At 41.9% G+C, this 24,522-nt stretch overlaps 1 protein-coding gene across 50 annotated transcripts in view; it reads right to left on the bottom strand.

Moving 5' to 3' along the window:
* MUC2 (mucin 2, oligomeric mucus/gel-forming) overlaps nucleotides 1–24,522 on the bottom strand; it is a 72,075-nt gene that overhangs the window by 34,561 nt on the left and 12,992 nt on the right. For 28 of the 50 annotated variants that reach the window (XM_052692722.1, XM_052692702.1, XM_052692689.1 and 25 more), the window contains exons 3-27: nucleotides 23,832–23,958; nucleotides 23,049–23,304; nucleotides 22,153–22,205; nucleotides 21,744–21,853; nucleotides 21,166–21,317; nucleotides 20,590–20,728; nucleotides 19,936–20,046; nucleotides 19,433–19,612; nucleotides 18,227–18,466; nucleotides 17,132–17,288; nucleotides 15,920–16,048; nucleotides 14,034–14,181; nucleotides 13,027–13,070; nucleotides 12,383–12,580; nucleotides 12,001–12,027; nucleotides 11,155–11,649; nucleotides 10,136–10,327; nucleotides 8,467–9,069; nucleotides 7,550–7,789; nucleotides 6,344–6,973; nucleotides 4,890–5,144; nucleotides 3,973–4,212; nucleotides 2,767–3,396; nucleotides 1,328–1,567; nucleotides 411–650 (exon numbers count right to left, since the gene is read on the bottom strand). In XM_052692722.1, the coding sequence (XP_052548682.1) occupies nucleotides 411–650; nucleotides 1,328–1,567; nucleotides 2,767–3,396; nucleotides 3,973–4,212; nucleotides 4,890–5,144; nucleotides 6,344–6,973; nucleotides 7,550–7,789; nucleotides 8,467–9,069; nucleotides 10,136–10,327; nucleotides 11,155–11,649; nucleotides 12,001–12,027; nucleotides 12,383–12,580; nucleotides 13,027–13,070; nucleotides 14,034–14,181; nucleotides 15,920–16,048; nucleotides 17,132–17,288; nucleotides 18,227–18,466; nucleotides 19,433–19,612; nucleotides 19,936–20,046; nucleotides 20,590–20,728; nucleotides 21,166–21,317; nucleotides 21,744–21,853; nucleotides 22,153–22,205; nucleotides 23,049–23,304; nucleotides 23,832–23,958 (5,836 nt within the window). The remainder of the gene's footprint in view (nucleotides 1–410; nucleotides 651–1,327; nucleotides 1,568–2,766; nucleotides 3,397–3,972; nucleotides 4,213–4,889; nucleotides 5,145–6,343; nucleotides 6,974–7,549; nucleotides 7,790–8,466; nucleotides 9,070–10,135; nucleotides 10,328–11,154; nucleotides 11,650–12,000; nucleotides 12,028–12,382; nucleotides 12,581–13,026; nucleotides 13,071–14,033; nucleotides 14,182–15,919; nucleotides 16,049–17,131; nucleotides 17,289–18,226; nucleotides 18,467–19,432; nucleotides 19,613–19,935; nucleotides 20,047–20,589; nucleotides 20,729–21,165; nucleotides 21,318–21,743; nucleotides 21,854–22,152; nucleotides 22,206–23,048; nucleotides 23,305–23,831; nucleotides 23,959–24,522) is intronic. The other 22 variants (XM_052692725.1, XM_052692715.1, XM_052692703.1 and 19 more) reach the window with 17 other exon arrangements.

Genomic DNA, 24,522 nt, shown 5'->3' on the forward strand with positions numbered 1-24,522 from the left:
AGAAAAATGGCATGCCAGTGCCCAAAAAGCACCGAAGGCAAGCAGCAGAAGAAAGGGAAGAAGGTCAGAAAAGCCACCGCCCAAAAGGACCTGAAACAAAAGTGTCACAACAATAAGCTCCATGCCAAATTGAAACCGGGTTCGCACACAGAAGGACCTCACCAGCTGAAGGAAAGCAACTCAAAGCAGCAAAAGAAGGACATCCTGTCTGGTCAAAGTTCTTGTAGCAGGCTACAGGATTACACAAGTTCTAAAGAGCTGTGCAGAGAAAAGGAACAAGGGACTTTCTGTCCAAGACAAAACACTCTTCTCACAGTAAAAAAGAAAGCGTGAGAACTAGCGTTAATTCAACTAAGGTGCAGCAGAGAAAGTCGACGAGAAAAAACATAACGCAATGACCAGACAATTACCTTCTGTTGTCGTGGGTGGAGGTGTTAGGGAGGTGGTGGGTGTTGGCCTGGGTGTGGATGTGCTGACTGAAGTCGGGCCGGATGTGGACGAGCTGGTAATAGGAGTGGTGCTCACGGTGCTGCTGGCGGTGCTGCTGGAGAGCGTCGTGCCAGAGGTGGTAGTGGGGGCAGACGTGGTTGGTGTGGGCGGGGCAGTTGTGCTTGACACAACTGTACTCGTGGTGCTCTGGGAAGTGGGACCTGGGATAACACAGGGATTCATCATTGCAGAAAAACATTTCCTCCTAATTCCTCCTTAACTCCCTGTTTCTCTACTGACTTCATCAAAATCCACCACCTGAAACCCACCAAGCTCAGAGAATTGGAAAGCAGAACATCTTACTAGCGGTATTACTTTCGTTCAGCAATTACACACCAAGGTTTCGTACAACCTCCATGGGAGACACATGGAAACACTATACCTAAGACCAATACTGCATCAAAACACCGTGTGCACAGTGAGGACCATGCTCAGGCTCCAAGAACTCCACAGCCCCTAAGCCAGCTGAATGCATTCCAATCATCCTTACGCTTCACTCCTCCGTCACTACTGCTGTCACATTCTAACCCATGGGGACACCACCGTTCCCAATGCAGCAAATCCGCTCCCACCACAACTACTTTCCTTCCAAGCTATATGGCCCTAGAACAGTAAGCAAACTCTACTCCGTACGCTCTCACGTCTTGAAAACCGTTCTACCGCATTTTTTCTTGCCATGCCATTTATCTACATCTGCAGGTCTTCCGGCCCAAGACAAACAAATTCTTCGCACGGTAAAATAGAAAGCATGAGAACTGGCGTGGGGCACACGTTAATTAAGCAAAGGTGCAGCTGGGAAAGCTACAAGAAAAAACATAACGCGATGACCAGACATTACCTTGCGTTGTCGTGGGTGGAGGTGTTAGGGAGGTGGTGGGTGTTGGCCTGGGTGTGGATGTGCTGACTGAAGTCGGGCCGGATGTGGACGAGCTGGTAACAGGAGTGGTGCTCACGGTGCTGCTGGCGGTGCTGCTGGAGAGCGTCGTGCCAGAGGTGGTAGTGGGGGCAGACGTGGTTGGTGTGGGCGGGGCACTGCTACTCGACACGCTTGTACTTGTGGTGCTCTGGGAAGTGGGACCTGGGAAAACACAGGGTTTCATCATTGCAAGCAGGCAAATTGCATTTCCTCTTTCATTCCTCATTTCTCTACTGACTTCCTCAAGCTCCACAACCACAAGCCCGAGAAGGTGAGACTGTAGGGAAGGACGCAGTCTCATTAGTAGTATTTGTGTCATTCAGGAATTATGCACCAAGGTTTCCGAAAACCTGCTTCGGAGACACATGCAAACACTACGTCTACCACCAATGCGGCATCTCAGCACCGCGTGCACAGTGAAGCTTGTAGCTCAGGCGACAAGAACTCCGCAGCCCTTCAGCCAGCTGAATGCATTCCGATCATCCTTAGGCTTCATTCTTCCTTACCTTTTGCTGTCACGCTCTATTCCATGGAAAGACCACCGTTCCCAATGCAGGAAACTATCAGGCCCGTTTTCCCTCCACAACTAATTTCCTGCCCGCGCATCTGGGGCTCCAGTACAACTACTGAAACTCTTCTCCATACCCCTCTCCCGTCTTGAAAGCCATTCTACAGCGTTTTTCCTTGCCATGCCATTTAACTCCAACTGCTTTTCTACCTTCCTGGGCAGCCCATGCTTCAGGCCAAAGGGCTGCCTCCTTCAATCTGTTCTCAACAAGCATTTTAGAAACACCCCAAGGTACAGAAACGTCTGCCTTCCAATCAAACGCTTATGCTCCATCAGCAGGACGTGAACATACACATGACTGACAGAGAATCACTGCAGGAAATAAAAAGAATTGAACACAAACGCAGAGGAAGAAAGGGCAGAAGGTCGGAATGTCTGTGACCTGCAAGCACCAGAAACCAGAGTGCCCAAAACAAAAGCCCACAGCCCGTACACGAGATGCCCCCTAAGGGAATGCTCTCTCTAGATTGAGGACAAGATATGACAGCAGCAAAAGGAAGACTTCCAGTCCGACCCCTGCCGGCCTAAGACAACCCGCTGCCCCTAGCTGAGAAAACCTTTTCCTAGGACACGCGGTGTCAGGGAACAAGGCACCTTCTGCCCAGGACAAATGCTCTCGCCGTGCCTCCAAACAGCAAGATTCAGGACTACCTGTGGGCTTCTGCTCCACTGAGGAACGTTCAGCAACTACTCCCGGCCCTCAGCCCATACACAAAGCCTAAGTTCAGGCGCTCACAGGCCTTCACCTCTCCCTCTACAAGGCAACACGTGACAGGCATGGCCAGACAATTACCTTCCGTTGTCGTGGGTGGAGGTGTTAGGGAGGTGGTGGGTGTTGGCCTGGGTGTGGATGTGCTGACTGAAGTCGGGCCAGATGTGGGCGAGCTGGTAATAGGAGTGGTGCTCACGGTGCTGCTGGCGGTGCTGCTGGAGAGCGTCGTGCCAGAGGTGGTAGTGGGGGCAGACGTGGTTGGTGTGGGCGGGGCAGTTGTGCTTGACACACTCGGAGTGTAAATTGTGCTTGTTGTCGGTGAGAGGGACACCGTTGTGCTGGTTTCTCCTCTGGTTGTAGTCGTGATAGCTGTTGTGCACTCTGGTCTTAATGGTGGTGTACAGCAGACTTTGATCTGATAATTCAGGCAGACTGGCATTGGTATCACACCCCCTGCGGTCTGATCGTCATTTTTACAGATGAGTCCTGTGTTAACATCACACTCCACTTTCTGCCCTAAGTCTTCTATAGGAGTGTCTGGAAATTTCTCAGCTCTGCAGGAAATGTTCTCAGCCTTCGTACAGTTCCATGAAGGGATCTTATTCTGAATTGTTTCGAAGGTCTCATCATCACCATTCCCTGGGCCATACTGTGGGTAACTCACATCGATCCAGTCAGTCCAGATGCAGTCCTCCGGAACGGTGCAGTCTACTGCGGTTGGACATCAGTAAAAGTAAACAATTAGGAACGACACAATCACTTGGAGGAGGTGATAACAGATGGGAGGATCACGCACGTGTTGATGGCAATAAGTGCCACGCTTCCATCTGAGGACTAGCCCATGAAACCCACAACGGGAAAAAATGCTTCTCCCAGCAGAAAAATGGCATGCCAGTGCCCAAAAAGCACCGAAGGCAAGCAGCAGAAGAAAGGGAAGAAGGTCAGAAAAGCCACCGCCCAAAAGGACCTGAAACAAAAGTGTCACAACAATAAGCTCCATGCCAAATTGAAACCGGGTTCGCACACAGAAGGACCTCACCAGCTGAAGGAAAGCAACTCAAAGCAGCAAAAGAAGGACATCCTGTCTGGTCAAAGTTCTTGTAGCAGGCTACAGGATTACACAAGTTCTAAAGAGCTGTGCAGAGAAAAGGAACAAGGGACTTTCTGTCCAAGACAAAACACTCTTCTCACAGTAAAAAAGAAAGCGTGAGAACTAGCGTTAATTCAACTAAGGTGCAGCAGAGAAAGTCGACGAGAAAAAACATAACGCAATGACCAGACAATTACCTTCTGTTGTCGTGGGTGGAGGTGTTAGGGAGGTGGTGGGTGTTGGCCTGGGTGTGGATGTGCTGACTGAAGTCGGGCCGGATGTGGACGAGCTGGTAATAGGAGTGGTGCTCACGGTGCTGCTGGCGGTGCTGCTGGAGAGCGTCGTGCCAGAGGTGGTAGTGGGGGCAGACGTGGTTGGTGTGGGCGGGGCAGTTGTGCTTGACACAACTGTACTCGTGGTGCTCTGGGAAGTGGGACCTGGGATAACACAGGGATTCATCATTGCAGAAAAACATTTCCTCCTAATTCCTCCTTAACTCCCTGTTTCTCTACTGACTTCATCAAAATCCACCACCTGAAACCCACCAAGCTCAGAGAATTGGAAAGCAGAACATCTTACTAGCGGTATTACTTTCGTTCAGCAATTACACACCAAGGTTTCGTACAACCTCCATGGGAGACACATGGAAACACTATACCTAAGACCAATACTGCATCAAAACACCGTGTGCACAGTGAGGACCATGCTCAGGCTCCAAGAACTCCACAGCCCCTAAGCCAGCTGAATGCATTCCAATCATCCTTACGCTTCACTCCTCCGTCACTACTGCTGTCACATTCTATCCCATGGGGACACCACCGTTCCCAATGCAGCAAATCCGCTCCCACCACAACTACTTTCCTTCCAAGCTATATGGCCCTAGAACAGTAAGCAAACTCTACTCCGTACGCTCTCACGTCTTGAAAACCGTTCTACCGCATTTTTTCTTGCCATGCCATTTATCTACATCTGCAGGTCTTCCGGCCCAAGACAAACAAATTCTTCGCACGGTAAAATAGAAAGCATGAGAACTGGCGTGGGGCACACGTTAATTAAGCAAAGGTGCAGCTGGGAAAGCTACAAGAAAAAACATAACGCGATGACCAGACATTACCTTGCGTTGTCGTGGGTGGAGGTGTTAGGGAGGTGGTGGGTGTTGGCCTGGGTGTGGATGTGCTGACTGAAGTCGGGCCGGATGTGGACGAGCTGGTAACAGGAGTGGTGCTCACGGTGCTGCTGGCGGTGCTGCTGGAGAGCGTCGTGCCAGAGGTGGTAGTGGGGGCAGACGTGGTTGGTGTGGGCGGGGCACTGCTACTCGACACACTTGTACTCGACACGCTTGTACTTGTGGTGCTCTGGGAAGTGGGACCTGGGAAAACACAGGGTTTCATCATTGCAAGCAGGCAAATTGCATTTCCTCTTTCATTCCTCATTTCTCTACTGACTTCATCAAGCTCCACAACCACAAGCCCGAGAAGGTGAGACTGTAGGGAAGGACGCAGTCTCATTAGTAGTATTTGTGTCATTCAGGAATTATGCACCAAGGTTTCCGAAAACCTGCTTCGGAGACACATGCAAACACTACGTCTACCACCAATGCGGCATCTCAGCACCGCGTGCACAGTGAAGCTTGTAGCTCAGGCGACAAGAACTCCGCAGCCCTTCAGCCAGCTGAATGCATTCCGATCATCCTTAGGCTTCATTCTTCCTTACCTTTTGCTGTCACGCTCTATTCCATGGAAAGACCACCGTTCCCAATGCAGGAAACTATCAGGCCCGTTTTCCCTCCACAACTAATTTCCTGCCCGCGCATCTGGGGCTCCAGTACAACTACTGAAACTCTTCTCCATACCCCTCTCCCGTCTTGAAAGCCATTCTACAGCGTTTTTCCTTGCCATGCCATTTAACTCCAACTGCTTTTCTACCTTCCTGGGCAGCCCATGCTTCAGGCCAAAGGGCTGCCTCCTTCAATCTGTTCTCAACAAGCATTTTAGAAACACCCCAAGGTACAGAAACGTCTGCCTTCCAATCAAACGCTTATGCTCCATCAGCAGGACGTGAACATACACATGACTGACAGAGAATCACTGCAGGAAATAAAAAGAATTGAACACAAACGCAGAGGAAGAAAGGGCAGAAGGTCGGAATGTCTGTGACCTGCAAGCACCAGAAACCAGAGTGCCCAAAACAAAAGCCCACAGCCCGTACACGAGATGCCCCCTAAGGGAATGCTCTCTCTAGATTGAGGACAAGATATGACAGCAGCAAAAGGAAGACTTCCAGTCCGACCCCTGCCGGCCTAAGACAACCCGCTGCCCCTAGCTGAGAAAACCTTTTCCTAGGACACGCGGTGTCAGGGAGCAAGGCACCTTCTGCCCAGGACAAATGCTCTCGCCGTGCCTCCAAACAGCAAGATTCAGGACTACCTGTGGGCTTCTGCTCCACTGAGGAACGTTCAGCAACTACTCCCGGCCCTCAGCCCATACACAAAGCCTAAGTTCAGGCGCTCACAGGCCTTCACCTCTCCCTCTACAAGGCAACACGTGACAGGCATGGCCAGACAATTACCTTCCGTTGTCGTGGGTGGAGGTGTTAGGGAGGTGGTGGGTGTTGGCCTGGGTGTGGATGTGCTGACTGAAGTCGGGCCAGATGTGGGCGAGCTGGTAATAGGAGTGGTGCTCACGGTGCTGCTGGCGGTGCTGCTGGAGAGCGTCGTGCCAGAGGTGGTAGTGGGGGCAGACGTGGTTGGTGTGGGCGGGGCAGTTGTGCTTGACACACTCGGAGTGTAAATTGTGCTTGTTGTCGGTGAGAGGGACACCGTTGTGCTGGTTTCTCCTCTGGTTGTAGTCGTGATAGCTGTTGTGCACTCTGGTCTTAATGGTGGTGTACAGCAGACTTTGATCTGATAATTCAGGCAGACTGGCATTGGTATCACACCCCCTGCGGTCTGATCGTCATTTTTACAGATGAGTCCTGTGTTAACATCACACTCCACTTTCTGCCCTAAGTCTTCTATAGGAGTGTCTGGAAATTTCTCAGCTCTGCAGGAAATGTTCTCAGCCTTCGTACAGTTCCATGAAGGGATCTTATTCTGAATTGTTTCGAAGGTCTCATCATCACCATTCCCTGGGCCATACTGTGGGTAACTCACATCGATCCAGTCAGTCCAGATGCAGTCCTCCGGAACGGTGCAGTCTACTGCGGTTGGACATCAGTAAAAGTAAACAATTAGGAACGACACAATCACTTGGAGGAGGTGATAACAGATGGGAGGATCACGCACGTGTTGATGGCAATAAGTGCCACGCTTCCATCTGAGGACTAGCCCATGAAACCCACAACGGGAAAAAATGCTTCTCCCAGCAGAAAAATGGCATGCCAGTGCCCAAAAAGCACCGAAGGCAAGCAGCAGAAGAAAGGGAAGAAGGTCAGAAAAGCCACCGCCCAAAAGGACCTGAAACAAAAGTGTCACAACAATAAGCTCCATGCCAAATTGAAACCGGGTTCGCACACAGAAGGACCTCACCAGCTGAAGGAAAGCAACTCAAAGCAGCAAAAGAAGGACATCCTGTCTGGTCAAAGTTCTTGTAGCAGGCTACAGGATTACACAAGTTCTAAAGAGCTGTGCAGAGAAAAGGAACAAGGGACTTTCTGTCCAAGACAAAACACTCTTCTCACAGTAAAAAAGAAAGCGTGAGAACTAGCGTTAATTCAACTAAGGTGCAGCAGAGAAAGTCGACGAGAAAAAACATAACGCAATGACCAGACAATTACCTTCTGTTGTCGTGGGTGGAGGTGTTAGGGAGGTGGTGGGTGTTGGCCTGGGTGTGGATGTGCTGACTGAAGTCGGGCCGGATGTGGACGAGCTGGTAATAGGAGTGGTGCTCACGGTGCTGCTGGCGGTGCTGCTGGAGAGCGTCGTGCCAGAGGTGGTAGTGGGGGCAGACGTGGTTGGTGTGGGCGGGGCAGTTGTGCTTGACACAACTGTACTCGTGGTGCTCTGGGAAGTGGGACCTGGGATAACACAGGGATTCATCATTGCAGAAAAACATTTCCTCCTAATTCCTCCTTAACTCCCTGTTTCTCTACTGACTTCATCAAAATCCACCACCTGAAACCCACCAAGCTCAGAGAATTGGAAAGCAGAACATCTTACTAGCGGTATTACTTTCGTTCAGCAATTACACACCAAGGTTTCGTACAACCTCCATGGGAGACACATGGAAACACTATACCTAAGACCAATACTGCATCAAAACACCGTGTGCACAGTGAGGACCATGCTCAGGCTACAAGAACTCCACAGCCCCTAAGCCAGCTGAATGCATTCCAATCATCCTTACGCTTCACTCCTCCGTCACTACTGCTGTCACATTCTATCCCATGGGGACACCACCGTTCCCAATGCAGCAAATCCGCTCCCACCACAACTACTTTCCTTCCAAGCTATATGGCCCTAGAACAGTAAGCAAACTCTACTCCGTACGCTCTCACGTCTTGAAAACCGTTCTACCGCATTTTTTCTTGCCATGCCATTTATCTACATCTGCAGGTCTTCCGGCCCAAGACAAACAAATTCTTCGCACGGTAAAATAGAAAGCATGAGAACTGGCGTGGGGCACACGTTAATTAAGCAAAGGTGCAGCTGGGAAAGCTACAAGAAAAAACATAACGCGATGACCAGACATTACCTTGCGTTGTCGTGGGTGGAGGTGTTAGGGAGGTGGTGGGTGTTGGCCTGGGTGTGGATGTGCTGACTGAAGTCGGGCCGGATGTGGACGAGCTGGTAATAGGAGTGGTGCTCACGGTGCTGCTGGCGGTGCTGCTGGAGAGCGTCGTGCCAGAGGTGGTAGTGGGGGCAGACTCAGTTGGTGTTGGCGGGGCAGTTGTGCTTGACACAGTTGAAGTGAAAACTATGGTTGTAGTGGTAGAGTGTGACACTGTTGTGCTGATTGCCGTGGTATATTCCGGAGTTGGTATACACTCTGGTTTGTTTGGTGTGCAGCAGATACTTATCTCATAGTTATGGCAGTATGAAATATTGCTGTTGTTTTCTTGATCCTTATTGTTACATATAAGCCCCGTGTTTACACTGCATTCAACCTTCTGCCCTAACTCTTCAAGGGAAATGTTAGGGTAATCCTTTGCTCTGCATGTAATGTTCTCAGCTTTCACGCATACCAAGGAGGAGTTGTTTATTTTGTCAATTATTTCATAGTCTCCACTGTTCACATCAGATCTATCTGGTTGACTCGAATCGATCCAGTCCGTCCAGATGCATTCACAATTTGTCACTGATAGACATCAAGAACAGTAACATTCAGGAACATTAGAGACAGAGACAACCAGTGTTACCTCCAGCACTGTTACGGGTGGTTTTCTTGGCCTCCACTGCAGCAAAGGTGCACCCTGACATCTGCTACTCACCTACACTAGTCAGGCAACCCTGGCCATAACAGAGCTCATTAGTGTGGTCAGTCCTCCCTTTCTTTGCCTTATGGAGCAAACCGGGATAACATAGGACCCAGCCACTGTTGAGATATGTGTGTCTCCCCCCCAGAACAATAGCAAGTTCTGTTTGGGGCTTGCTGTGCGCAAAAAAACTTCCCTAAGGGCAGCACATGAGGTAGAGCAGAATCAAGTAAGGACTCTCACAACTTTCGCTTGGGCAAATCCAAATTCAGGAAAGAATCACAATCACAAAGCAAGTTGGCACTTGATGCACACTGCAGCCAAAATCGTGGGCTGCTTTCCAGCAGATTGGAGAAAGCTGGAGAGCAACTCTGGCAGGACCTTGCTGCTGAGAGTCTCACTCCATAGCAAGAGGTAAGCCATTGGCTGAAATCTTTCCACAGTCCCTGCTAGGGAAAATCAGCCTTCAGAGAGCTAGAACTGCAGATGAATTGTAAAACAGCCCAAGTAATCACAAGAGAAGGAACAGAATAAAGCCATGACCTAACACAGCACCTGAAATGAAATGACATTGCTACAAAAAACAAGCCATGTCACACCATATGTTCTCCTATGTACGTTCTTTCTATCCAGCTGAAGGACAAAGCCCAAAAAGCAGCAAAATTAAGACTTTCCATCAGCATCATTGGCCTAAGATAGGCAGAAGTACCATCCTTGCGCTCAGGATAACCAAAGAATAGGAACTGACATCGAGAAACATGTTCTGCACTCTCTCTGCTAAATGGAGAGCTCAGTACCCTACAGTTCTAGAGACTACTTTATTCTTTTTTTTTTCATCTGCATAAACTGTTTTCTTCAGAGTACTGCAGTGAAGACATACATTAAGGTGCCAATAGACAATTTCTCCCATACCAAGGCAAGACATGACAGCGCAGAGCAATTAATTACCTGGCAGTGAAGGCGGAGGAGAGTGGGTTTGAGTTACTATTGTTGGTGGGACTGTGCTTGTAACTGTCGGAGTGGATGAGGATACGCCAGGAACAGTCGTAGTAGTTCCCTGGGTGCTGCTGCTGAAGGGTGTCGTGGTGGCAGTACTGGTTGGAGACTCTGATGGAGTTGGCGTGGGAGCAGCGGTTGATACTGGGAAACATCAACAAGAAGAATAATTATGAACAACAGGGACAGAAACAACAGGTAAAGATGCAAGCATATGTATGAGTGGGACACAACAGGAGTTAACTGCCACAAATTCACAGCTGGCTCAGCCCAGTTTTTCTGCAGCAAAGGCCTGTATTATTTGCCTTTCCTTCCCAGTTCCAGAAAGCAGACTAAGGCCAAATCTGAACAGATATGGTTAAGACACACTCTTTTCTACTGAAGGGGTTTGTTACATTGCCTTGCAGCGATTCTCACTAAATGAAAAATCCCCCACCAGTGGATAAGATGGAGAAAAAAAGCCTTATGGTTCTTCCCATCTCAGCCCTATCACTCATAACACCTTGCTGTCTCAGAGAGTAAGAACTGGGAGAGGAAGCTGTGGTCAAGGAATGAAATACGTACAGGGATACGTTTTTATCTAAAGTTTATGTCACCTCCCCATACTGCAATGGAAGCCTGAGGGAGAGGTTCACAGCAAGTAGCTTTTGAAGAGTGAAACCATTCCACAAAGGCTGTAAGGGAATCCTTTCTTCCTAGATCTACATCCACAGGCAAGTATCAGAACTGACAGAGAGAAAGTGGAATGAAGAAATTCTGCACAGTTCTGCCAGACAATACCTAAAATGATGATATACCAAATCAAAGCCTACTCCAATTTCACACTCAGTCTTTCTGAGAATGTTCTCTCCAGGAAAAGGACAGAGCTCAAAATCAGCAAAGTGCTTGCTAAATATCTGCTTTAAGTAGCTGACAGTCTGTTATTTATCTTACGGCAAGGTAAGGAAAGAGAAAATTGGTCTGCTAAATACCTGTGGAGGCTGAAGTTACTGGTGTGGTTACTGAAGATGTGGGTTGGCTTGTGGTAGTTGCAGTGGGCGTTGGTGTGGTGGTAATTGTCGTTGACTGCCGGGTTGTAGTAGTGGGCACAGTTGTTCCAGTGGTGACTGAAGATGCAGTTGGTGTTGAACTCGGTGTACTTGCAGTCCCACAAGGAATTTCATGCCATTCACAACAGTTCACCCTGATTTCATAATTATAGCAAAGATGCCATATACTTGCATCTTGCTCCTCATTTTTACAGATGAGTCCATACGTAACATTACATTCCACTTTTTGCCCAAGTTCCTCTAAGGTTTTATCAGGACTGTCTTTAGCCCTGCATTCAATATTTTCAGGAGCTGTACATATTTTGTTTCCATGCTCTTTTCTTATTTCTTCATAGGTTTCATAGTCACCACCATCTTCTTCAGGGTTACTAACATCAAACCACTCAGACCAATCACAGATTAATCCAAGGCATGGAGCTGCAAAAAAAGACGTAGGTTCAGTGGCAGAGCTCACAGAAGACATTCTGAAAAGGTTAATTTTGTATTCAGATCCATTAGTGACCGAAATAATGCATTTCAATTTGCCATTTTTGCAAGAGAAAAGAATTCTAAAATTGGTTAAATACGATCAGTGTCTTCAACAAGAAGCTTTGTATCAAAACAGAATCACCAATCTGAAGCCTCTTTATACATCTCAATTTTTTGCAATTTCAGGTTTTCAAAGTATTTTTTTGGTTTATTTAGAAAATGCTTTTCAGTAGTGGCCACCTTTAATTTACTCATCATTTGACATCTTATGGTCAACTAGTTTTTATATTTAAAACTTACTTGTAGTTACTGGAGGACTTGTGGTAACTGAAATAGAAAAGAAAAAAAATTACTGCATCATCTGCAAGTTTCAGAAAAACATATAATGGTAGTTTTAAACATCCTAATTACAATTTTTCTGTGACTGCTGAGACAATTTCTATTATCCCCACAGAATACTCAAGAGATAGAATCCTATACATTTATAGTCACAATTTCTTCCATGCGGGGTAAATAAACTCAGGGCATTAAAATCTTCCTCAGAGAAACGCAACAAAATTATTTGCAAGTATCACTCAATCTTTGTCAACTATAGTAACTCTGCACACTTGTACATTCAATCTTTAAAGTATTTTCCTTAAGTAAAGTTATTTTAAAATCTGCATCTCTCTTGAAAACTTACCTATGGTGGTAATAGTACTTGTACCAGGAGAGGTTGTAATGGTTGAAGGTGAGGTAGTTAATGGACAAGGATAAGAACCTCCAGGAATTACAGATCCATTTTCTGCACAAACATATATTGTGCATATGTCGCCATCCTTTATTGTTGCAACAGTTTCTCCCACATCATAACTTGTTCCATTGATAACACAAGGACATCCTGCAAGAAAGAGTTCAGCATGCATATTCTCTCTCTACCATGACTATTTGGAGAAGACAAAAAAAAGCAAAACAGAAGTAGAAGACAAAGGAAAAAAAAAAAAAAAAAACCAACTGGAGGATTTGCCAAGGATACAAATATTTAACTGTACCATGCATGCTCCTTTGAGTGCTATACTTGGAGCTTAGATCTAGTGTCACATTAATTTGTCTTGTAAACTCTTGTAGTGAAATCCTCAAGTTTGGATGTGAGACATAGGAAGAAGAAACATAGTGTGTGATTGAAAGACTGAACAAGAAGTACTAGCATCAGGGTTCAATAAAATTGTTGTCAAAATTTCTTTTCCAGAAAGCCTTTGTAGAGATAGATATAGTGGTTCCATGGTTTCTCCACAATCTGCCCCCCTCCACTTTCTTAATTAAAAAAAAATTAAAAACATTATTTACCTGGAATTGGTGAACATTCAATGGATCCTGAGGGGCGACAGATACTAAAAGCAAAAATTTCAAAAGTTAAAATGTTACAGATTAATGTTTAATGGCTAGCAGAGCCAAGATCACAGAAATGTAAAATTTTGTCACTTGATCTTCATTTATACTACTGGATATGTTTCTGATTGTAACGGCTTCTAATATTGCCTATCATTACCTCATTCAAACTAAGTCACCATTTGTATTCCTTAAGTGCAACATCTTAAACTATCATGAGCTGTTTTGTATTGCAAGATGCAATACCACAGTAATAACAGCTGCTCTTACGAGTAGTTGTGTTTTATTTATGTATTTATTTTTGTCTCTGAGCACGATGTGGATTCATAAATGTCAATTCCACCGTTAGTAAGGTTCTGGAAATGAACAATTAGGAGTCAGTTACCTCCTTCAAGGATAATACAGATTATTTCAGACCACTGTGACTTCAAAATCTTTGTCTTAAATGAGAATACAGGGCAGAGAAGCCCTCCTCTTTCCAAAAAGTCACGAGAATCAAAAGACTGTTCCAGAAACACAATTAGGCTTTCTGCCATTGCATCATTTATGACACTTTCAAGAGTATATTTAATGATTCTACTAACAAACCTATCAGAAAGACACAATCATCTTGAAATACGGATTATTATGGATCTGTAAAGCTATAGATGAAAAATTTTGAACTTGTATGTAGTAGAAGTAGAACTTCCATTTGGAAGTAGAACTTCCATATATATATGGAATATGTATATATATATATATATATATATATACATACATATATATATATACACATACATATACATATTGTATAATATAGAATATATTCTATTCTATAAAATATATTTATATAGATTGTATAGAATATATAAGTTGCATCTCTACTTACTAAAAAACATGCTTGAGGCTCAATAAAGTAGAAGAGGGGCTCAGCATTCACAAATTATTTCCTGAATTATTTCAAATGTTTTTGCATTTTTACATACCATTTTGTACAGTTCTCTTCTGTTGGTATTTCTCCACCAATGATAACAGGATTACCGTTGTGGTAACACCAGCATTCATCTGCAGCCACACATTCTTTTGTCTCTTCATTATAAATGGGCTTTTCATGAGGGCATCTGGGATAGCAACCTGTTGATGGCAAGTAGCACAGAATACAGAGTGAAGAAAAGTATGATGAGTTAACTAAATAGCAGGGTATCCTCTGAAAGTAAACGATTCTCACTGAGCCAGGAATAGTTAAAGAGATCAAAAATTCTGATTCAAAACCAATCCTTGGAAACTCAGCCTCTTCAAAAGGCTTAAGCAATCCTCATTGATAATACTGAGAGAACTAAATAAGAATTTACTCATGAAAACCAAGGAATATTTTTTCTTAGTTCAAAATACTGCAGCAACCTTTATGATCTATGGGAAACTAGTAATTTCAACACACACACAAAAAAAAACTGTCCTGGTTTCAGCTGGGACAGAGTAGTCTTACTTCACAGTGTATGATATGATGCTAGTTTTGCCGTCAGGAGAATAACAATGTTGATAATAAACTGATGTTTTAGTTGTTGCTCAGCAGTACTGAGCAGAGCCAAGGCTGTTGAAGCTTCATCTACTGTCCTGCCAGTGAAGTGGCAGAGATGCACAAGAAGCTGGGAGGGAAGAGCTCCAGGACAGATGACCTGGACTGACCAAAGGGATATTCCATACCATACGAGCTCATCTGAATACATCATACAAATGAGGGGATTTGGACAGGGCAGGGCTGCCACTGGCTCAGGGACTGGCTGGGTATGGATCAGTGGGTGGTGAAAAACTGCACTGTGCATCACTCATTTTGTAAATACACACACACACACATACGTTATCATCACTATTATTTCTCTTCCCGTTTTCTGTCTTAGTAAAAGGTTTTAATCTCAATCAACAAGTTTCACTTTTTTTCCCCAATTCTCTCTTCCAGAGTGCAGTGAATGAACAACTATGTAGTGCTGAGCTGCCTGCCAGGTTAAATCAGAACACAAACATACTGATTTTTCTACAGATATTAAAATGTGATTACCATATCAGGAATCCCTTCATGAAAAATATGGATATGCATTCAATAATAAACATTCAATAATTAAGTTTTCACAATATTTGTTGGAATATTTAGAACTTATTTATGTGTCATCGGTAGACTATGTATCTCTACCACAAACAGAAAAATTATCTGCATTTTTCCATCCCCTCAACCAGTGAAACGAATTCCATCTGCAAATTGTAAATTATCTGTCAGTCCTCATTGCATTTCTCATGCAAATACACTTTTGTTCCTGCTTTTTATTAAACTTACCATCAGTTCTAGGATTAAAATCGCAAAACCAAACTTCTGAGAAGGACAAAAATACACCTGATTTATTCAACTTTATCATTTAGTAAAATAGAAGATACTTGTAATCTCAGTCATATTCTTGGACTACTGAAGTTCCCATAACAGAAAATTATTTTCCAGTTATCAAGCATACAAATAATTTAAGATTTAAAAAAAAAAAACAACCACCAGTAATTTATTTCTTTATCACGTAAAAGGCTTTCCATTCCTTGAAAAGCTCTTAGATATGGTTAAAAATGGTGTAGTGGTGTAATAATCCTATGTTTCAGGATATTATCCAAGCAGAGACTTAATTTTAGGGTTGTTAGCAATGTAGCTACCACCCACTGGGGTTAATAAGTAATAGATTAAATTGTATGAAAATGTATTTATGACTGGACACACAAATTCAAGAGAACAGAATTGGGAATATCTTGTCAAGTTAAATGACTAATCCACAGTTGTTGAAGACATTTTGACAAAGTTTTATGAAATAGAAGACTGAAACAGCAAGGAATTTATTACCTTCCAGGTACGGAACTGAGAAGTTGGTGCTGACATTATAAATCATTCTGCAGGTCATGACATTGCTGCCACAAGGCTCGTAGTGCCATTCGCACTCATTACGAGGATTATAGTAGTCACAAAATATTGCTGATGAGAAAAAAGGAAAGCTGATTAAAAATACAGTTGTTACTATGAAGCTCAGCCCAGATGTTTGAACATAAAAGCTAAATTAATCCACAAGTTAAGCTTGCAAAATGATCTTGATACAGGACTTGTAGATACACTTCCTTCTATTACATGTAAACATAGACTATATCAAAATTTGAGATTAAAATCTGGGATTTTGATATTACACCTAAGCTGCAGAAGGAAAACAAATGTTTGATTAAAACCACACAAAACAACCAAGAATTAGTGTTTATTTATATTTCTAATGAAGGGTAAATTTCTGAGAGCTTTTTTCCCCTATCTACTAGCAAATTCATAAAATCTCTTGCAGTATATATATTCAAAGTAGCTCTATCTTGCTGTATGACATGGGCTGAGTAACCTCCAGCAGGTCAGGAACAAGCATGTGAGATATTATGGATACAACATTAAAATATGTTGTCCACATTGTTGGACATGTTGTAGTTGACTATGGATAGAGGAAGGAAATTTTCTGTATCACCAACTTCTTATACTTGAAAACTTAAACTTAGCCTTAATTTGGAACCAGAATAAATTTTTACAATTACATTGCCATTTCTGGCATTAAGAATCTCAGAATTTGGTTTCGAACACTTTTTTTGGAGGGGAAGAAAAATACAATTTAAATATTGACTTACATTATTTTATGATTTCTGGTATGAACACTATTAATGGACATTTCTTAATACAGTCAATACTGATTAGGTTCACCTACGCAAGAGTACTTCCATATACTTAAAAAAAAAAGCCAATTCTGAATCATTTGTGCAAACAGAAGAAAGACAACAGGAGCTGCAGTTTACCAATTATCAAGCAAAACAAAAGGACCACTTAACATCTAGCCTTAAAACTCCTAAAGCCACCATTACCCCTCAAACATAAAACATAACTGCTACAAAAAATTTACTAATTCTGTCTGTTCCCTGAAATGCCGTGAAAATAAGTCACAAGGGCAAGCACAGTCCTGCAGTATTCATAATTTATTTAATAGGGTCCCTGACAGCAGACAGAAAGATACAGTTGTGTTTAGCTGTTACTCACGGCATATATCCGGACTTCTCCAGAAAACACAGGCCTGAGCCTTGGTACATTCTTGTGCATATGCAGCAACAGCAGAACAGAAGCAATCACAATCTCCACCGCTGTCACAAGAGCAAGCATCATGAACACAAGCATCATAGAAAGGAGATGGGTTCACCTATTGGAAAAAGAAATGATGCCACAGTTCATCTCCAAACTAATAAGCCTGAGACATCTCTTGAGATAATGGGAACTGAGCTGGACAGGAATGAGAACGTTTCTAAGAACTACTGAACAGTATAGGCTAGAAATTATTTCATGTATTTAGTATGAAGTAATATAACATCTTTGCATTTCATAGCAAATACAAAGCAAATAATTTTGTGCTTGCCAGTTTTTGGAGTTCATCCAGTCACATATTAGGAAAAATTGCAACATTTTTGCTTGGGATCAGAAAAGGAGAAATTTAGGTCCTGAAGAAATCAATGCAGAAACACATATTAAGTCAGCAAAAATCTTATTTCTTCGTGACTTTTCCACCATGAAATAAAAACAAATTGTTTTTTATATTGGTATACTTCAGGGGAGAGACAAGATACAGAGATGTGCTATGACAATTTATAGCATAGTGCTAATAGTTAAGCTTGTTTAAACTGCACAGTCAGCAATTTCCAAGTATATCACTTCTGAAGTTTGAATACTAACAGGCACAACAGTCTCTCTAGCAGTCACGTTTCAAGTATAGTATGTGGTTCTGCCACAAGATGGATCTGATGACTGCAGGACCTCTCAGAATTTATAGCTGTGACATTTTCTCTACAAGAAATGGTACAACTGCAGCAGATACCTATTCAAGCTAGATTTACAAAGCTAACCTGCACAGCAGTAACAGCAAAAAAGTGGTGATAAATATGAGGTCTGAGATTTGAGTCTGGCACCTCTGCTGAAAAAGTTCTACTCAAACTGCTTTGACAAAGGCTAGCTGAAATGTGCTGACACTTCTAGCTATACTGAAGACTTAGCTGAAGATACGTCTGCTCAACTATTTCTTCATTCATATTCCTGCAGTGACAGAAATGCACTGTGCTATCCCATCACTTACTGCCATCTACAAACCTTGGAATGACAAATTTTGAAGATTTCACTCAGGATAAGGCTGCATTCTTTCTCTGCCCAGGACTTGCGATGTGGTTTCAGATCACAGGGTTTAATCTCTTCTGTGACATCAGGGCACACAGATGACTGTTTCCAGGAATTCCCAAACTCCAAAGCACTTGTCTCTTGCAGCCCACTCCTGCTTGTAAAGTCGTTGTTGGACTTGTCATCAAAGTTGCCACACAGACCACACACTTTCCCCTGTAAAAGGAAATGACAATATCCATGGCTATTAAATATATTATGGAAGTGAGAAACAGACTCTATCATAAAGTTGGAAAACAACATTCACATTGAAAAATACAACAGATTCTCCCTGTAAATGATACGTTTTCATCTTTACTTGTAAATCATTTTACACAGAAATTAAACTTTCATTTGACTGTGTACTCAGCAAACTATTCAAATGCCCTTCCTTAAAACCAATTGTACCTACTGTATTTCTGTCTCTGTGTCCCTTCATTCCACTTGTAAGACTGAAGAGTGACTAAGCTTCTTTCAGCTGAGAAGAATGAATTTATTTTCTTTTATTTTCCATTATTCTCAATTATAACATAAATACTATTAATATAAACATGAAAGAATTTCATTATGTAACTGGCATCGCTTCTTTATCCACAAAAACAAAAAAAGCACTGATTTTTCTTGAAAGAAAGAATTTAGCAACCTAACTATAGTAGTGAATTTTCGGTAGTGCTAATAAAGGCACACCAACTTTCTGAAGGAATAGCCTGATCCTGTTATGAAACTCCGCACCACCTCATTTAGCACAATGAACTCAGTACTCCATAATTCAGCATGCTGATTTTCAGAAATCTGACCCATCTCCAGACATTGCGTGGGAAGTCTGGTTTTAACTCGGGGCTCAGATTCTGAGCACATACACAGCCAATTCAGAACCCCATGAACTACTCTGAGTGCCTGGCTCTTATTATTCACAAACTCAGAAGGTCTTAGACACTTAGCTTTAAAGCAATCATATGCTATTCATATTCTGTCATGTAAGAAACTCTAGCAGAACTGCACCAAAATGTTTTAGGAACATCAGCTAATCATCAGTGCGCAGAGATGTAGAATTAAACTCACAGTCAGAAAAGAAGATTATCTATGTTTCATTATCTCATTCATACTTCTGTTTCAGAAAAAGACAGAGAGATTCTAACTTACTTTATAGTCAGGAGTCAGTTTGATGAAAACGGTGGTCTTCTTATCCCAGATAAGCATCACACCATTACTAGCTTCAATAACAAGGTAGAGACCTACTGTCTTGTTCTGGTAATACACATCATCACCAACATCTCGCTGAATTTCTTTATAATCCTTGTTCTCCAACTTCAGTTCCGTTTTCTAAATGGTAAAAAGATGAGAAAAAGAATAACACTAACTTCTATGATGAAATAAATAATTAAATACTCATAAGGGTACAGCTCAGACTGAACCTAAGGGCTCAGAGTCTGTTGGATGACTTTTTCCAGGATGACAGAAAGCAGTGTAGCACCTTTGTTTGAGACGACTTGAACAGACTTCAGTAACTGAGAATCTACAGCTTTACACATTACTTTGACAGGGTCTTTCACCTTATTATAGCTGGCTTTGTATCTTTGTATATACTTGGAGCACTATTTTCTTCAATTACTTGAATATACACTCACTGAATACTCATTACTCACCCCTATAAACATTTTAATGGCCTTTGAGCAGGTGACTCCTGTTGTTCCACAAGGGACGTTCTCTGTGATGATACTGAATGAGCCACCAGAATTTTTGTCACCACAATAATCCTGTGGATAAATGAACAAATGAGCACAAAAAATTGAGTAGAATATTTCAACTCTATTTCAATTTAATAATAATAGTTACAAACACAGGCATATCCACATTGTATAAATTTTTACTACCTCAGTACATATGTTTTTACAGATGCACAAACAGATGCACATACATCTCAGCATGTATTTAGTATGCAAAGTCTCACATATAACAAAACCTGGGAAACAAGCAGTACAACAAATCAAACGAGGAACATATCTTCAGATTTTTGTTTTGTAAACTCAGACTTTTTGCTTATTTCAGATTATGATGATAAACTGTTAACTCTCACTATTAACTAATCCTTTTACATGCAATTTATGAATACTGTAAAATTAGAAAACAGTCACAACTTGACTATGCTAAGCATACAGAATTTATCTTGGCATAACCTGTGATCATCTCAGGAACAGTGATAACAGTCAGTAAGAAATAACAAAATCAGAAAGGAAAACAGATCTTGAAGGCAACTGGAAAGCACTCTAAGATTCCAGTTCCGTTCTGATGAGCATTACCTGAGTAGCCACATATTCACAACTTCCATCAAAGTCATAGAATTTTCCATCAAAGGTGATATAATGGCCACTTCCATATATCATGCAAGTCCCATAGCACACGTTTTCAGTGCAGCTCCAGATGCCTTTCTGGCAGGTACTAGAAGAGAGTGAGAGTTAACCTTTCAGATCTCACCAACAGCATGTTGCTTAGAAAACTGCAGAACATACCTGATACCTGATTCATGATAATGTGCACAACATCCATTTTGGTTTTACTTAGTGTCTTACATATCAAATGCAATAGTTTAGGCTATTTTAAGTTTATAACACGACCTTTAGCTCTGGCTCTGACATATTTTAGGTTGGTTATTGATTATGTCTAAAAACTGAATACACTTTCCTAATAAAAGATGCCTACTGAAAGCAGAAGTTGCTAGTTACCCTGATATTTTCCGTACAATCTGTATTTCCTCAAACAGAAAAAAAAATGCCTGAAAATAAAGACTTCATACCTGCAGCCACCATAACCACTGCATAACTATTAATTTACTGTGTGGAATATGTTCTAGAAAAGAATATAGAAAACCAACATACCAGGTGTTGCAGTCCACTGATATGCTCTGCCCGTGGTTATACCAGTCGCTGTTATGAATACATGGGCAGTCCTCTTCCACAACACAGCCCCCTCTACCATCATCAAACAGACCTTCAGGACACACGCAGCCTGAGACACATTCACTTTGATACTAAGTAATATAAAGAAAAATTGGCACTTTAGGAATAAGCACTGAATTTTTCTTTCAATTCTTCACTTCTTTTTGGTACAAAAAACATTTATAACCAAATAGTCCCATGACAAATTGTTTTATAAGTTTTTTCTTTCTAGGCTCTTAAGGTATTTTGTTTTATTTTTTGTTTATGTTTTGTTTGTAAATTTGAATCATATTTTAGTTGGTGGTACATCTCTACTGAACTCCTTTTTGATTTTATTATGCTTATGTGGGAAGGCAAAGAGGAGTGGAATTGCAGTGATACTGATAACAGATTGAAATCATTGGGGAAAAAAAAAAGATGCAAAGAAAGGAAAATGAGAATTGCTAGTCGCAATTGCTTTTTCTGAAATGCTGTGTTGACTAAAGAAAATGTAGCATGGAGAATAACTGAATACATACAAGATCAGTTTGAGAAGCACCACAGCGAAGTTGTACAGGTGTTTGTGAAGTCCAGTCTGGGGATGTGTTGCAATCAAAGTAGGTTTTGTTTGAAGAACATTCTGTTACACCTGAAAGGTATATTAGGTTGATTTAGGTGAATCAAGAGAAGCCAAAACAAATGTGAAGGGTGGTAGTCACTGAGACACAAATCCTAAGTAATATCTATCCTTATGAAAAAAAGAAGAAATGTCTATCCTTGTGAAGACAGAACAAAGTGAAAATGCACAACTGTTTCACAGTAAGAGAAAAAAATGAACAAGCAAAACAAATAAATAGAGAACTGAAGAGGAAAGTACAATCTGGGGTTTGAGGAGCTTGGGTTGTTTTTGTTTCTTTTTTTCTTTGTATTTTACAGAATGTCACTTACTTTTCATTGTCATTGTCACTGAAGTACATTGGACCTTTGCATTTCGGCAAACGCTAGGAAAGAAGTGAAGCAAGACAGAAATTCAGAACCATGTAAGCTCAGTGTCTTCAATTTCAGTCTTAGGATTAGACATCCTGCATAACCGATGATATTTCAACATGAACTCTACTGAAATGCACTCAATGAATTCTCACTTGTAGAAAAGGTGTGGAGAGATTTTAGTCATAATTCATAAAGGTGGTGTTTTAAGGAATGAATGCTATTTATTAATCAATGCTTCGCAATGACTCAGTAAACAGACAATAATTTAAACCAAAGCTTTAATTTGGATAATGCAATAAATTTTCATGCCTGTTCTACTCATACACTGCATATCTGTTGGCTTGTATCTTTTCTTACCCTCTTTAGGAGAGAAGGAAGTATTTCACATTTTGCACTTATGATTCATTCAGTAAACAGTTGTCAGAGGGTTCATCAAGATTGAAAATTCTAGGCTCGTGAAAGCTGCTCTCAAATGATACACTAAACACCGATTAAGGGGACCTTCCTCCAGCGGAAGACAAGTAATTGGTCTCTGACAGAAAGGCAAATAATAAAACACAAAAGCTAGCCTTTCATCTTCCTTTTTCCTTTTGCTCAAAAAAGACCTATTGACAGTACCACTTCAGGTTCACATTTACTTGTGAAAGCCAGGAATAACAACTCAAAACAAAGCTGTACTTGTCAATTATTAATAAACTACATTGCAACAGAAGATATTCTGCTCAACATGAAGATAGTGTGAATCATGTTACAAGTGTTTGTTAGAGCATAATTAATAGCCAAATGGCTTACACTTAAAAAACAATTTAAAAAGGGCTTTTATCCCAACAAACAGGAAGATGCATAAAACATACCAACGCTCTCCATCCTTTATAACGTAATCCCCAGGTTCCAGATACGACCCCTTGTAATAGCAGGGGCATTTGGAGATGGGCACACATGTATCCTCATTATCCAAGTATGTATTATCTGGGCAGCCACAGCCATCTACAGGAGCAAAGTCTTGCAAGCAGTACTTTTCACCATCAGCAATGGAACGACAGGTTTGCTGGCACATTGTAAGATTGTAGAGGAAGACTTGATTTCCTGGGCAAGAGGACACTTCAGCAGCTGGAGGGGAAAAAAGCAAACTCATATAAAAGAAGTGCAAGGAAACCTTGATGTTTCTATTTTGGCTACTTTGTCTGTGCAGCATGTAATGATAAAAGCATTCCTTTTGATTTTACTGAAGTACAAGTTACCATAACTAATAAGTAGTACTACTCTGATTTAGTTTACCAGGTGAAGATTTGTTTTTAGCCACCACCAACAGTTACTAATTTCATACTCATTTATTTCACATATTGACAACCAGAAACAGAGCACACTAAGACAAGCTCCTATTCCCACCAATATTGCTGAAAAGCAAAGACAATGATATGCAAACACAATGTAAAAGCTACAATCCATTCCTGTAGATGAAGTCACTTAATCAAAGATCAAAATAGCATTATTTAAAGTAGGGAAAGAAGGTGAAAGTGAAAAATACTGCTTTCTAAGTTTTCTAAAAAATATGTGTCACAAACAAATAAAAGCTGAAATCCTGTTCATTTCTGGTGGCTAATTAATTTCATAGGGATCACAGTTTTATTACTTACAGCAGACACTTTGTCTCCAGCCACCCAGTATGATCCCTTTGAAAGCACAAGCTCTTGAATAAGAGGACAGGGCAGCACACAAGCACTCCTCACTGTCCTTGCAGAGGCAGGTATCGTATTTACATCTCTGAAAAGAGAATGAAAGGGTCAAAAAGATCACAGAAAAATAACTGGCTGTTCCAACTTGGTTGCTATAAAATATCGTGTGCTCTTTCTCCATTGTTGTTTTTATTAATTCCTGTGATCAGAGAACTATGGAAGGAATGGATAACGCCCAGAGACTGAAAGTGTTGCTTCATTTCATTCAGACTAAAAAGCCACGCCTCATGAAGCTTTATGAAGTAGCCTGCCTCCTAACAACACTTTCCATAAAGGATTTTGATATCACCCTTTCTCAGTTAGAACTTAGAAAGGCAGAGATCCATAAAAATTAAAAATTATAATGGCAAACTGTCAACCAGATCTATGAAGATTTTCAAAAACCTTGAGCTCAGATTGGGTACTAAACATTGCAAAGATAGGAATCTGTGAGTGTAAGCATCACTTACACTTCTGTGTATATCTGTATCTGTTGAATCTTTTTTCTATGTACACTATGCTGCTTGACTGACAGCTGCAAAAACTTTGCCAGGTTTTATGGTTACATTATTCAGTAATGCCTCAAATATTTGAGCAATGATAAATGTCTCCA

This window comes from Tympanuchus pallidicinctus, unplaced genomic scaffold (assembly GCF_026119805.1).
Source record: "Tympanuchus pallidicinctus isolate F22 unplaced genomic scaffold, pur_lepc_1.0 scaffold3, whole genome shotgun sequence".
NCBI classification, from domain to species: domain Eukaryota; kingdom Metazoa; phylum Chordata; class Aves; order Galliformes; family Phasianidae; genus Tympanuchus; species Tympanuchus pallidicinctus.